This window comes from Solea solea, chromosome 3 (genome assembly GCF_958295425.1).
Source record: "Solea solea chromosome 3, fSolSol10.1, whole genome shotgun sequence".
In the NCBI taxonomy this organism is placed as follows: domain Eukaryota; kingdom Metazoa; phylum Chordata; class Actinopteri; order Pleuronectiformes; family Soleidae; genus Solea; species Solea solea.
In genome coordinates this window covers 1,888,523-1,904,538 of record NC_081136.1, presented here as the reverse complement: position 1 = coordinate 1,904,538, position 16,016 = coordinate 1,888,523, and the positions used below count along the sequence as shown (strand labels likewise).

The following is a 16,016-nucleotide window of genomic DNA, read 5'->3' as shown; positions in this document are numbered from 1 at the left end:
TTGACGTGATTGTGATTTTATTTGAGACACGGAGGTTGACTGATGACCGTCTTCTTTTTTATATGGAATAGAAAATAAATAAATACAACAGAAAAGGAGATTTAAAATATAATAAATAACAAAAAAGCTATAAATTAAAGCTAAGTTAAAAAAATAAATAAAAAATGAATTAATCCTTTCTTTTTGCCAATGATAACATTATTTTTCTTGGTATTTTTTCACTTGTTTATATTTTGTTTTCCTTCAATTATAAGGTAACTTACATATAAACAATTTCATTATTATTATGTAATCATAATTGTTGTTGTAAATGTACAAATTTACAAGATGACACAAGAGAAGCATGAACCTTGTTTTTTGTGACCCGATAAAAACAGTGACATAAAGAAAACAGTAGGTGGCAGTAACAATCCTACAAAATGTGTCAAACTCACTTTGACACCTGGTGCCTATTTACATGACACTAAACAAAATAAATGTTTGTGTTGTATTGTATCAGTTTTAATTGTTTGTTTTAAAGTGAAGTGCCTTGTCACTTAATAACGTTATCGTTATTATAATTAATTATGATAAAAAGTTGTTGTTGTAAAAATTACTTTTTCCGAGCTTGCAACAAACGCAGCATGAAGCTCATAAACAGTGACACCATGACAACAGAGGGTGGCAGTAAAAGCCCTCGAGTGTCAAACGGTGGCTCCGCCCTTTTAAAGGGGCGGGAACAATCGCGTCATTCTGTTTGCTCAACACTTTTTTTCACTCACACACACACACACACACAGTTAAACCGAGTGAGTGAGTGAATGTGTGTGTGTCTGTAGTTCGCACATTTTCTCTGCTGTTGGATTAACGTCACGATTCATCGAAGTTTTATCTTCCACGGACTTTAGTTTTGGTGACTTTTGAGCTCGAACTTGGATTAGAAGGAGAAAGAAGAAGAAGAAGAAGAAGAAGAAGGAGCAGTGAGACCTGGAGGAGGAGGAACAGGGCGTTCAGACTTCGAAGTCACCATGGAAGTTCCTGGTATGCAGGTAAGAGCAAAGGTGGACACGGAATAAACACGTTAAACCTGTGCTTTTTAGCCACTGTCCAGGTGAACTGACGCAGTTTGACGTCATTTTAAAAGCCTCAAATCAACTTTCCTCACTCTCGCTGCTTTTAGTGCCAAAAATGTCTCTTTTCTGTTTATTTACCAGCTCTTAAAGGTAGTTTATTTTTTAACTGTTTCCATGTTACGTTGCTAACTTTAAAGTCCATCTTTTGCAATATAAATAACATCAAATGTGCTTTTTGTGTCTCCATACAGAGATTACGGTGGTTTTATGTTGTGTCAATCTCGCAGTTTTTACGTCATTTTACCCGAGTTTGATTTTAATTTTGATCAACTTTACTCACTCTCACCGCCTTTAGTGTCACAAATCTCTCTCTTCTGTTTATTTACCAGCTATTAAAGGTATTTTAACTGTTTCAATATTATATTTTTGACTTTAAAGTCCATTTAGTCATCCTTTATCTTTATATTACACTTCAACTTTAATTTATAATGCAAAATAAAATCACATTTTAATCACATATTCATAAATCATAATGACATATAAATCATATAAAAATCACATAAAGGGATTACAATGGTTTCATGTCACGTGCAAAGATAGAAAGATAAAAAATAGTTGACACAGATTTAATCTCCTAACATGTGACTGATTGAATGTCTAAAAAGGATTTTTAACAGGACATATTTCTTAACTTTCTTAACTCTGAAAAAGTCACTTTATTGTGACGATAAGATCATTTTATATTGGAGTCATAAAAGAGAAACTCAATTTATTGAAGCACTAAAGGGCATTGTTAGGTTCATGATATGGAATTAAAACATAAATGAACGCGTCTTCTTGTTTGACCCTTTAGTGTGAAGCAAGTTCTCCACACTGAGCTCAAGTCTCCTTAGATAAACAGTAAAGTCACTTAAACTTTGACTTTACTGTAATAAATGCTGTTCGTGTCTCTGCAATCTGCAGGAAATACGTCAAACATTGACCCTAAATATTAATTTAGAGCCTTAAAATGTGACTTTATGGGGCTTCCATCTCCTTAAAATATTACTTTAATATTACATCTTAATATGTCCATGTAATATGTTGAGTTGTTGATACCGACATTTGTTTCAATGTTAGAGCTTTGAAATGTTACTGTTCCACTTAAAAGTGACTTTATGGTGCTTAAATCTCCTGATAAGTCCTCAAATAATACTACTATATCGCACTTAATGCTGTTTATGTCCACATAATCTTGATACAGTCGTATGTGGTGAGTTTTTGAGACCTAAAGTCGATTTAATGTCACTACCATATCATTTTAGAGCTTTAAAATGAGACTTTTTTCACTTTAAAGTGACTTTCTGGTGCTTAAATCTCCTTATATGGAAGCTTGATTTTTCTACTTTTAGCTGTGTAACGTTTTGTTGAGATCATTTGTTATGTATTTGATATTTTTCAGTGAGATCATGTCGTTTGCATCTACTTTGCTAGTTTAAAAACATACTATAATGTAATCTTCTGTATTTAACTATCATGTGTGAAGTCACCGGTTATTATCGTGACTTTTTGTATATGATTGGATCATTTATACTTCTTAAACGTGCGGTTTCACGCCTGGTACATTTACATAATGATGCCTCAGTGAGTCAGTGTGAGTGTTTGAACAGTATTTATAGCTCATTATCTGTGTGTGTGTGTGTGTGTGCTGCAGGCGTGTCTGCTGCGTCTGTATTGTTGTGTGTTTGTTGCTACGTTAGCGCTTTGTTTACGACTCTTTATGGCGTCCGTGCAGGTCATTGAGTGTCATACGTTCACATTAATGTAATAATGAAACCATAGGTGTTTAAAAATGAACAGCTGTGTGTGTGTGTGTGTGTGTGTGTGTGTGTCTGTGTGTGTTAGTGGAGCCTCCTGTCAGTCCGGCTCTCAGGTGTGTCGACCTGCGGGACTGGCTTCCTGTCAACTAGCTGCTCTGCCTGCTTTGTTTGTCCCCAAGGTGGGCGTGGCCATGGTGGCATGGGAAGGTGGAGTCACAGTCAGGTGGCAGCTGTTATAACACAGAGGCTGAAAGAAAGAAAGACAACAACAGAGCTGCTTAATGTTGAAGGGAAATATCGATCATTATTTCTATTTTCTTTCTTTTCCGCTGAAAAATCCTCGCTTTTGAGGTTAATTTTAATAATGCCGAATTTTATAAAATGATTCATTTGAACTTAGCGATGGAGGCAGCAGTGGAGGAACAACTCCTGTGTGCTGTGACGTTAAAATCATTGATTTTCTCTATGGGGTTTGGTGTGGGAGAGTGAGTGCTTTACAAACTTCAGTTTCCTGTTGGACAATTGTGATTTCCAGGTGTTTTTGGGGGGCGGAGCTTTGACCAGAGAGTTGACGAAAGTGCCGCCGACTATTGCTAGCTCACTGACCTGAAATAATGAAATAAAACTCTAACGAGAACCAGCAGAGCAGAGTCCTGAGGTTCTTTCAGCGAGAATCGCTGAGTCACTGCTTGCCGCAGAGTTGATGTCAGCTGACCTCTGACCTCTGTGGTCTGATGAGAAGAACAGAGAGAGAGAACTTCCTGTGTCTCTGTTGAAGTGGAGCTCCTGCGGGAGGTTTGGCTCTTCAGCGTCGGCTAAACTTTCCCGCGCTCTTTGTCGAGCTGTGAATGTGAAGCAGCAGAAACACTGACGGTAACAGTGTGTGTGTGTGTGTCAGACGTGACGGGGACGCCGTCATGTCCAGGCGTGTCCACACACACACACACACACATGACTGATGAAACAGCAGGGAGTGTCCTCCAGTTAAAGGAGCACGTGAGACTAAATTGAAGATGACACAAGAAAACAAAACAACAACCAGACTTTAGCCACGACGCCAGTTTCAGTCTGTGATGTCGTAAGAACACGTTCAGACACTTTTCCAACAGGAAACTGAAGTTTGTAAAACCACTGCTGCCTCCGTCACTAACTTTAAATGTTTTATTTTGTAAAATTCTGCTTAAAATCACTGGTTTTCTCTGTGGGCTTTGGTGTGGGAGAGTGAGAGAATTGTAGTCTCTCCATTAACCGTGAAAAGACAACGAAGCGTAAAAACAAAAGATCCTCAGACTGTGTTGAACTTTAAAAAGGTGACTCACGGACATGTTTGGTCCGTGTGTTTAATGATTGAGCTGCTGTTGTGTCACCACACTGAGACACGCCGAGAGGTCAAAGGTTGACTTTCACTTTTACATCGTCGTCATCACATTTTTTAAACCCGTTTAACTTTGTTTTACACTTTGTGCTTTTATTTTGAAGGAATTCTAATCCGTTTTTCTGTCTCTACTGTGTCTTTGTCCCGTGTTCCTCTCTTTCTGTCTCTTCTGTCCTCAGTGCGTCTTCTCGTCTCTCTGCTAGAAACCTAAAAGTATCATCAGACAGTAACCGCAGTGTTTGCTGAGAGGGTGTGGTAACACTGTGGTCACTGTGTGTGTGTGTGTGTGTGTGTGTGTTCCTTTTTTTAGTTCAGGGAGGAAGCTGAAGCAGCAGCATCACAGGAATATCACACACTGCTGTGGCTGGCTTTGATTAAAGGTTATTCCAGCATTTCTTGGGACTGTATGTACGAATGAGTGTGTGTGAGCTTTGTTTTAACCTCTCTGTGACATGAGTAACTTCCCATATAAATATACAAATTCATGCTGTCGCATTACGCATTTAAAACATTTTTATCGTCTGAATTAAACCTTCATGTTGGTCCAGTTACTGTACACCAGGATGTTTTGTTTAAAACTGGTCCAGCAGGAAATGTAACGTTTGTGTCACTCTGTGAAACCGCTAACCCTCCCACACTAAAGCCCATAGAGAAAATCAGTGATTTTAGCTCGCGGGGACACAGGAGCTGCTGGTCTACTACTGCCTCGTGTGGTCACTTTGTGTCACTGAGGTAAATCTGAACACAGAATTTCAAAAGCCGAATTGACAAAATAACTAATTTGAAGTTAGTGATGGAGGCAGCAGTGGATCAACAACTCCTGTGTGCTGTGACGTTAAAATCACTGGTTTTCTCTATGGGGTTTGGTGTGGGAGAGTGAGTGTTTTACAAACTTCAGTTTCCTGTTGGAAAAGTCTATCTAACAGTGAGATAAAGACATGAACGTGTTCTTAAGATATCGTAGATTTAAACTGATGCAGATTTTTTGAGCTGAGACTTTTGTGAAGTGGCTAAATTCAGTTTTTCCTTGTGTGTGTGTGTGTGTGTGTCACTGAACTGTCCATTGAATGAACTCTGCTGTGGACAGTCCTGGTTCCCAGAGGATGAATCCTGGTGTTTACTTGAACTCCATGTTTCCTCCACTGACACCAAAACAAACACTTTCAGGAGGCTTTTTGTTTTTTTCTTCTTCTTTTGACTCAAATCTAAACGTGTTGACGTTCAAACGAAACCGTCTGTTGCTTTTTAAGATAAAACAAAAAACACGACAAAGTGGAAAAACATGGCGTCTGTGACGTTTGTTCCTGTGAACGTTCTGACAGACAAGTTTAGGAAATGAACGTAAGGCCTCAGAGATAAGTGTGTGTGTGTGTGTGTGTGTGCACGCGTGTGTGTGTGTGTGTGTGTGTGTGTGAGGTCGGGCAGCTGTGTGTTCAGTTCCTGTTATCTTTTAACTGTCATGCTTGCTTCCCTCTGTGTTTTATTGCCTTTTTTAGTGTGTGTGTGTGTGTGTGTGTGTCACTATTTGTGACCTTTCATGAACACATTAGTTTTTTACTCAAACGTCTTTGGTTGAAATTCACATTTTTTCCATGAAAATGTAACAAAATGTTTTACATTTTCTTAAACTAATTGAAATTTTTTTTTTACATTTATTCTCTTCTATGTACCGGTTCATACTAAGAAAAACACTAGTGTTTTTTGATTCTCGGATTAAGAATTTAATCCAGTTAATCTAAGAATTTAGAAATGAAGTAGTATTTAAAACTAGTGAAAAGAAAACAAATCACTAAAACGATGCAGCAGATTAAAAAAGAAAAAATTAAAGATGGTTTTTGGATATAATTTCTGCATAAAATATATATTTCCTCTTGTTGCAATAAAAAGGAAAAGAAACAGTGTCAAAATATGATTGAGTGTAGTTTTTGTAATTAGACTTGAAGCATAAATGGGTGTCGCATGTTCATAACGTTACAAAAACAACAATGTTTTCTTCCCGTGAACTTTATCTTTATGTAAAATAACAATTTTATGTCTTTTTTTGTTAATATATAGTTTTTTTGTCTTCTGTGGTCAGAGTTCGCGGATCGATCCCGAGGAATTGTTCACGAAACTCGATCGTATCGGGAAAGGATCGTTTGGAGAGGTGAGTTTTTTTTTTGTTTTTTTTTGTTTTACGACTTTATCAGTTAAACTTCTTCTCTGATTCACGATAAATTCTCCCTCTCCCTTCCTCTCCTCCGCCCCCTGCAGGTCTTCAAAGGCATTGACAATCGCACGCAGAGCGTTGTCGCGATTAAGACGATCGACCTGGAGGAGGCGGAGGACGAGATCGAGGACATCCAGCAGGAGATCACGGTCCTGAGTCAGTGCGACAGTCCTTTCATCACCAAGTACTACGGCTCGTACCTGAAGGTGACACGCCCACTTCCTGTTTCACTGTAAAACCCCCCTCGGATAATTTGTCCCACAGATGATCGGAAATGGAGATTTTGATTCAACAATAATTAACTTTAGGACTCGAGCCAACGAAAACTCCCTTTTTTTATTACGGATTTTATGACTTCCTTATTTGCTTTGAGTATTTTAAAAGAAAAACAACCTTGTTTTTCAAAATGAAATATTAAAATGTTTTGTTTTTTTTAAATAAATAAAAACAATACAAGAACCAATGAATTTAATTTAAACATTACATTTGTGGGAAATATGTCTGAAAAATGTAGCTTTTTTTTAATTCATGGAGGAACCTGACATCTTTTCTGACCTTTGTTGGCACACGCCCACTTTTTTTCGGACCCTCCCGAGGCTAATGCTAAGCTAACATCATCCATAGTAAAGTGTGAGAGCGACAACTTAGCGATAAAGTGACGTCAACATATTTTTCAAAAATCTCTTAAATCGTCCAATTTCCTTGTTCTGTTTTGGCCCCGCCCTCTCCTCAGTTAGCTACTGATAAAATAACGGGACGTTTGTTGCAACACTTTTTTTGGTGTTTGACGGATATCGTCAAATAATCAGTATTTGTCTTTGTTTTGAATGTCGCAGAGTCGATGGTGAAGTTATTGTTCTGGTTGCCATGTATCGCATATTTCAGTCGTGAGTTACTGCGCGATTTCCACCGCTAGCAATCAGCCACGGTTGATTCGGTGGAAGAACACAAATATTAACCGAATTGTTTTTTGAATTTCGCTGGATTTTGTTTAGTAATTCAAAATAAACTGTATCGATTGCAGGGAACAAAGCTATGGATCATCATGGAGTATCTGGGCGGTGGTTCAGCGCTCGACTTGGTGAGTTTTTTAAAACTGATTTCAGCAAAATTTTGTCTTCTATTATTTGATATTTCAGAAAAGGGGTTTAAGTTTTATAAAAAGTTAAGTTGTGTTGGTCAAATGAAGTTTTGAAGAGAGTTTGCTGTCTGTCAGAAATATCTGTTCATGACATACAAAAGAAATTCACTGTTTTACATTTTCATGCATATATATGTGTGTATATATATATATATATATATATATGTATATGTATATGTATATGTATGTATATATATATATATGTATGTATATATATATATATATATATATATATATAGGCAGCAGTGGATCAACAACTCCTGTGTGCTGTGATGTTAAAATCACTGGTTTTCTCTATGGGGTTTGGTGTGGGGAGTGAGTGCTTTACAAACTTCACTTTCCTGTTGGAAAAGTCTGTTGTGGCTCAGTATGCGTCAGTCCCTCACACAGTCACACTTCAGAGAAACTGTACTATCCCTTTAATTTAAAAATACCCGCAGTTTCACTGTCTATGTTGAGTCTTGTTTGAAATCAAGGTGAATAAAGGTGTGTTTGAGTTCCCGTGAACAGCCTCCGGCTCATCAGTGGGTGTTTCCTGTGTGTGTGTGTGTGTGTGTGTGTGTGTGTGTGTGTAGCTGCGGGCAGGACCGTTTGAGGAGTCTCAGATCGCCACCATGTTGAAGGAGATCCTGAAGGGTCTCGACTACCTTCACTCTGAGAAGAAGATCCACAGAGACATCAAAGGTACGACTGACCCCGAACGCCTCCCTCATCGACAGGGATTCAGGCTCCGCCCCCACTCTACGCCATCTACATTTTGAAAACAAAAACGAAATTTCTTCATTTAGACCGACGACATGAAACTGTTAGCTACTGATTAAATAGAATAAATGACGCAAATTTAGCATCTTTGCGCAATTTTTGTCACAGCGTCAAAACACACCGTTCAACAGATATTGTAAAATAATCAGTATTTGTCTTCGCAAAGTTATCGTGAGCCGTGTATTGCATGTTTCAATCGTGAGTTACCTCGCTAACATACTATATTCAGACTGAATCACAGTTATTGCGAATATAGCGTAAAATCAGTCGCAATATCGTGGGACGTAAAGACGCGTTCACATCAAATGCTAACCAAATTGTTTTCTTCTTATTGCTTTACTCCTCCGATTGTGGTTTCTGAATTATTTTTACTTTAATGCTAAGCTCGCTACGTTGATGGTGTATTGTATTTGTATTTGATAATTTGAGTTTAAATATTTCTCTTCTGACCTCATTGATAATGTCGATGATTTTTTTTGTTTTTTTCTTCGCAGCCGCTAACGTCCTGCTGTCGGAGCACGGTCAGGTGAAGCTCGCGGACTTCGGCGTCGCTGGTCAGCTCACAGACACGCAGATCAAGAGGGAAACCTTCGTGGGAACGCCGTTCTGGATGGCGCCCGAGGTCATCCAACAGTCCGCCTACGACTCCAAGGTCAGTGTCTGTCAACGAAACATGTGTTAACAGTGTGAGGTTGTGGTTTCCATGGAAACAGACGGTCACTTGATTGTCACACACATACCTCTGAAGAAACACTCCTTTGTTTGATGATCAGCCGTTGGCTCGGTCACGTGACACACACTCTCTTACATCTGACTACACTGTGAGCGCCCCCTGCTGCTGAATCAGCACAGGACAGGCAGACTTGCTATGTGAAGGCATGTTCACGTCTTTATCTCACTGTTAGACAGACTTTTCCAGCAGGAAACTGAAGTTTGTAAAGCACTCACTCTCCCACACCAAATCCCATAGAGAAAACCAGTGATTTTAGCTCGTGGGGACACAGGAGCTGCTGGTCTACTGCTGCCTCGTGTGGTCACTTTGTGTCACTGGCGTAAATCTGAAGGAAGGATTTCAAATGCAGAATTCACAAAAATACCACATTTGACTAACGGGAGCAGCGGTGGATCTCCTGTGTGCTGTGATGTTAAAATCACTGATTTGCTCTATGGGGTTTGGTGTGGGAGAGTGAGTGGTTTTTAAAAACTTCACTTTTTGGAAAACAAATTGGGTTTTCATGTGTTACAATCACTATCTTTTTAGTTTTGGTGTAAAACAGGCAAGATACAAGGACAAAAACCATTAAAAATAGAGATCTTTCTGGGATTCACCCGCGTCCTTTTACGGTGTTCACCCTGTTTGACTGTTGCCATGACAACCTCAATCAGGTGCACGTTTTGTAGCCTCTGGCTCTGAGGTCATTTGAATGGTTCCCTGGCTTCTCCTGCTTTTATTTGCCTGTAATAGAAACACTGGCTGTGTTGACGACAAAGACGTTTTGACCACAAACTGTCCTCACTGTGTGTGTGTGTGTGTGTGTTTTTATTTGAGACGGACGGGCGTTTCAGTTTAACTTGTAATTTTAAATCATAAGCTGATTCAAATTTCAAGATGGCTGCTCTGATTTTCTTTTGTGTGGCGTCGCAAAGAAATGGGTCCTGCTAGCGTCAGTAAACATATCGCTATGCCGTTTTTATGTATAAAGAACCAATTTAGTTTATTGTGTTTATCAAATTGATTAGCTTGCTAGTTAGCAAATCTAGCCGATGCTAGCATGGACCACCAAATTAAGTAAACACACTTAACTTAACACACTGTACATAAACATTAAAGTGTTAAAACGCATTGTAAAAAGGTTTTAGTTCTAGCTAGCTTTGTTGTTTCCACTCCCACTGCTAAGCTAATAAGCAAACTGGTGGCTGGATCCAGCTAAGACATTGTTAGCCATTGTTGGCAACAATGCTCTACATGGTATTCTGTGCACCCAAACTGTGTAGCAATATTTTCTACAAACAAAAAAATCTGTGTTTAATTGATCTTTGGACAAAGCCAGGCTACCAAGCTAGCTAGCTAGCAGTTTGAGTTTGTTTCCACGCTCACTGCTAAGCTAAAAAGCTAACTGGTGTCTGGATCCATCTGTTCATATTCACCTTCACGGCTAACACATTTAAACCACGACAGATTTAACATCTTTTCTTTCTTAATAACATATGGAACATATGAGCCGTACAGTAAACACACACACAGACACACACACATGTGCTGTTGTCATGAGTTCGTGCTACGTTCACAAGCTAAACATATGTTCAGTGTCTAACAGTAAAAGGAGCCGCTGGAGTTAAAGAGTCAAACGTCGGACGAACATCCTGTTGTAACACGACACTGTGTGTGTGTGTGTGTGTGTGTGTGATCACGTCTGGCACATGGTTATTGGCGCAAGTTGAGAAGACGTGACATTCAACCTCTGTGTGTGTGTGTGTGTGTTTACCTTTGGGGTGTGTGTGTGCGTGTGTTGACATATGGTTAGTGGACTACAGACCATAAGAGCGTTACAAATAAAAAAAAAACCAACAACCAAAAAACCGAGTGACACAAACAAGCTAAAAGCTAACACTCAGTGAGTCGACATTTTTTTTTTTTTGTTTGTTTTTAGAAAAGTGTTAAACGCTGACGTCATGGTTGAGAAGATTCACATTTAGTTTTGTAAACGTGACACTTTGACGCTTTCTAACCTTTTTAATTCAACATATTTAAAGCGTTTGACACTTTGAACAGGTTTCACGACACGCTAGCAACACAAGGCTACACAACCGATTAAGCTAGCCATTAGAAAATGAATATTTCCACAATGTTTTATACAGAAAAGCTAAAAATGCTGCTGAATTTCTTTAGCTTGTGTGTAAACAGGATATATATTGTGTTGAATTTTCACTCATTCTTTAAGTGTCATGGATGAAATGATAAAATATGTAGGTTTTTTGTGTGCTTGTGGACAATGTTACTGTTACACAACACAATATATGTTTGTTTCTTTATGTTGAACATAGTGAATATTATAATAATCACAACCAAGTAATTGGGTGGCCGCTGTGTTAGACGGGTCAGAATTGACTCGTTTTGTGATATATTTCCATTAAAAGTCACATTTCTATGGATATTTCTCGCATTTTGTCTAAACGACGTCAGCACACGCTGGTGATGTTGGTAAGTCACGTGATAAGTTTGAGGCCTGTGAAGCAAACTGTTAGACATTTATGTGACTTTGTGTAATTTCGTTTTGCCGTGTCATAGTTGAACACAAACGGAAAAAAGTCCGTTAAAGAGTGTCGTGACTATCTGACAAATGTCGTAAACTGTGTTTTTTTTGTTTTTTGTGCGTTCTCAGGCCGATATCTGGTCTCTGGGCATCACGGCTATCGAGCTCGCGAAGGGCGAACCTCCGAACTCGGACATGCACCCGATGCGAGTTCTCTTCCACATTCCCAAATCCCCGCCGCCGACGCTGACCGGAGATTTTTCCAAGAGCTTCAAGGAATTCACAGAGGCGTGTCTCAACAAAGACCCCACCTTCGTAAGTAACCAGACAGACACGCAAACACACAGATCTTCCCTGTGTGAGCTTCCCTCACAGGTTACTTTATAGATTATCAAATATATAAACGTTAAACTGATTTAACCAATAATAGACATGTTATTATAAAACTGATGAAAAAACCTGTTTAAAGTTGACTTTTTAATACATTTTCTTTCATATTTGAGTGTTTTTATATAGTTTTTGCTTTATTAAACGACATGAAAACATCACATTATTTATAGTTTATGTTTATACTTTTGGTCTCCACTGAATATTTTATTGTGAATCTTTTCATTTCTATGCATTTTTGTTGTTTTAAAGTGTCAAAATGTTTTGTTTTCGTTCAGTTTTGTCGTCCATGTTTTTATTTAAGGCTGTGTTGTTCTCTGTGTACTTTGTGTGGTTGTAGTTGCATGGTTTGCTGCCACCTGGTGGACAAACTGCTCACATAAATAAATAAGAAAAAAAAAGACTATTTTTGACACAAAAAATTACTTTAAATGAAATATAGTTCAGTCAAATTTTAAATTTACAAGTTAAATGAACATCATTTTATATAACTTTCTAACTTATGTTTTATTTTTACATGTATATGTATGTGTGTATATATATATATATGTGTGTGTGTATGTATATATATGTATGTGTGTGTGTGTATGTATATATATATATATATATATATATGTGTATATATATGTATATGTGTATATATATATATACACAATGTGTGTAATTAAAGTAAAAATGTAACTGTGTGTGTATGTTTAGCGTCCCACAGCCAAGGAGCTGCTGAAATACAAGTTCATCGTCAAACACTGTAAGAAGACGTCCTACCTCAGCGAGTTGATTGACAGGTACAGGAGGTGGAAGGAGGAGGGGCATAGTGACAGCAGCTCCGACGACTCTGACAAGTAACGCCTCTTTTTTCTTCTTCTTTCTGTCAAGGTCAAAAATGAATGTTAACACAAAATTCAACGTTGGCTGTTTCTGTAACTAATTCTGTGGATGTGTGTGTGTGTGTGTGTGTGTGTGTGTGTGTGTGTGCGTCTGCGCAGTGAGTCCAGTAACAAAGAGAACAGTGATTCTCCAAAGTGGACGTTCACCACCGTTCGTAAGAAGAAGTCGGACAGCAGGAAAGTTCTCAACGGAGCGGTCAGTGAAAAAAAAACAACCCTGACACTTTTTTTATATTGTAAAACAATTGAAATAAAAATGACTTCATACCTTGTTTTTCTTTAAATCCTCGTTTTCCTCGTCATCGGTGCAGGTTCAGGATAAGCTGAGTAAATCGACCAGTCTGACCACAGTCATCTCTCCGGTCTTCAGCGAGGTCAGTTCACACACGTATTCATCAAATATTAATGAATTTTTTAACTTTTTAACCCTTAAATTTTTGTCACAACGTGTCATAAATAGTGATTTGAATGAGTTTCAGTGAGAACATTTTTGTACATAAGGTGTGTTAGTGTGAGTATTTTAGTTAGTATTGTTTGCAATAGACTAAAAATTAAAATTTGGGAAACGTACAGGAACTCAACTTTAGCTAGCTGTTGTTTGCCATTGCTACCAACACCAGTCAATAACAACAAGCTAAATGGTGTAGCAACATTTCTACGTTACTATGTTTACGACTTTTCTTTTTTTCACGACCGAAACGCTTTTAACACGGTTTCTCCGACTCGGAAATCCGACTTCTGACTACAACTAGAATGCGCCATTTATACAGTAGCCCACAGTGGTGTTTAAACGCTAACTTAAGGTTCGACAACGCTGTTATTTTGGATGTTAAAGAGGCGTGGTCAAAACATGTAACTGAAACCAGTTTCCGACATATATTTATATTATAATTTTATAATTTCTTGAGTTTTCAGACAAGTTAATACAATTAAAAAACTGACTAATTTGAGAGAAAAGGGCGACTTATTATTTGTTTGATTAAAATTTTGTTTTGGTTTTATGAAGAGCAGATTTAAAAGGCTGTGGTGTTTTCGCAGTTGAAGCAGCAGCATAAGGAACACTCGCAGCAGCGTTTGGCCATCGAGGAGCTGGAGCGAAACATCCGATTGGCTGAGGACGTTTGTCCAGGAATCACAGACAGGATGGTCACACACATCATTGCCAGGTACCAGAAATACCTTTGTCCTTTTCTCAAAAGTAAAATCTACGTCAATTTAGGTCTACGTTATCTTACGAACATGTTTCATGTCTTTATCTTACTGTTAGACAGACTTTCACTCTCCCACACCAAACCCCATAGAGAAAATCAGTGATTTTAACATCACAGCACACAGGAGTTGTTGATCCACTGCTGCCTCCATCACTAAGTTCAAATGTATTATTTTGTAAAATTCGGCTTTTAAAATCCTTTGTTCAGATTAACCTCAGTGACACAATCTGACCACACGAGGCAGCAGAAGACCAGCAGCTCCTGTGCTGCTGAGCTAAAATCACTGATTTTCTCTATGGGGTTTGGTGTGGGAGAGGGAGTGGTTTACAAACATCAGTTTGAAACATAAAGATAATTTGATTTAAGTGTTTTATTTTCTTCCTCTCTCTCTAAGGTTTACGGCCAACTGAAGGACGGACAGATGGACATGGGACGTACGTAAAATGAAGAGACTTGTCTCTGTACAGTGACACTGCTGAAGGAGGAGATTTGCTGTGCGATGTCTCCTGGCTGTACACACACACACACACACACACACACTCTAATAATGTAATATATACACTATATATTATGTATGTACAGTATATTCACTGCTGCTGGTTGAAGACTTTTATTTCTGTCCGGATACGATTCAAAGGACGTTTGTTTTTTTCCCCATTTTTAGGGTCACGGACGTCTTTTGTTTTCTTCTTCTTTTGTTTTTGTAATCACTTCTCGATCGTTTGAACATATAATCGGGCACACGTCGTTTTGTCAGATTCCATTTTAATCTTTTGCGAATTTCGAGAACCGTCAAGTGCCTGAAATTGTTGACGCAATAAGTCGACGTCGTCACTTTGCTAGGATTTGTTTTTGTTTTTTTTGTCCATCAGCAGTTGTGTGTCACGGCTTGCCTTGACAAATGTATATTTCTATGTTGTTCAGTAGCACTTGAGAGAAAGAGAGAGAGAAAGAGATTATATGCCAATAATTGTTGACGTCAGTCATACTTTTCCTTTACAGTTTCCTCACCCTTGAATTCAGTTCAATTCTTTATCCCACAACATGTAAACTGCAATATTTTCAGGTATCGCCATATTCAAATATCTTCTTTTTTTTTCTTACTTTTTCACTGGGGACAGGAAACATTAGATTCCTCCACGTTTAAACGTCGTCAAAGTTATTTTATATTTGAGCTTGTACATTTTATATTTGAGCTTGTACATTTTATATTTGAGCTTCTACATGTCAAAAATAAACAGATTTTAACAATATTTTACACTTAAATCTGTTACGATACGAACGATACACCCAGCGAGGCAGCAAGTAGCTTGCTAATCTGCAAGCTAGCTACTTGCTACTTAAGCTGCTTCCCCAAAAAAAAGTATCTCAATTTGAATGTTGCAGTTGTCTTAAAAGACGTAAACACAACTTTTAATGGTAATAATTACTAGTGTTTGATTAAAACTGGTGTAGATACTGAAAAATATAGCAGAACTGTTAGCATACAAATTAGCAGCAGGAGAAATACTCTGGATGTTCTGAAGTCTAAAACTAATTTCTTCGCGTCAAGATTGAGGGATTTGTGTTTTTCAAAACAAAAAAAAGGTTCAATTTAAATTACAATTACAAAAATGTCTTCCTTTTATATTAATTTATATTAAAAGTTGTCTGAATTTTAAAGATAATTGTTGAGGGGAGCTGTAATCAAAAGTACGACTGACACTTTGTACCAAAGACACTATAATTTATATATATATATAAATATCATAAGGGATACAATAATGCTTGTTGAGGGGGGAAATGTTTGAAAGATTTTACAGCAATGTTGTTTTTTTTTTTTTCTTTTTGTAGCGGGACTTTGAGTTTTAATAATAAATATTTAAGTTTGATTGAGAAACTTCAAGTTTCATTTAGTTTTTTTTTTCGTCATGATACACATTCTTTTGGTGATAAAAAA

At 37.9% G+C, this 16,016-nt stretch overlaps 1 protein-coding gene across 1 annotated transcript; it reads left to right on the top strand.

Moving 5' to 3' along the window:
* The first annotated feature begins 929 nt into the window (after positions 1 to 929).
* stk26 (serine/threonine protein kinase 26) lies at positions 930 to 15,991 on the top strand. Its single transcript, XM_058623961.1, has 12 exons — positions 930 to 1,028; positions 6,304 to 6,372; positions 6,480 to 6,641; positions 7,460 to 7,516; positions 8,152 to 8,260; positions 8,833 to 8,990; positions 11,722 to 11,907; positions 12,679 to 12,821; positions 12,966 to 13,062; positions 13,178 to 13,240; positions 13,905 to 14,032; positions 14,472 to 15,991. Exons 1-12 carry the CDS (start codon positions 1,008 to 1,010, stop codon positions 14,485 to 14,487), a joined length of 1,209 nt encoding a protein of 402 aa, XP_058479944.1. The 5' UTR covers positions 930 to 1,007; the 3' UTR covers positions 14,488 to 15,991.
* The last annotated feature ends 25 nt before the right edge of the window (positions 15,992 to 16,016 follow it).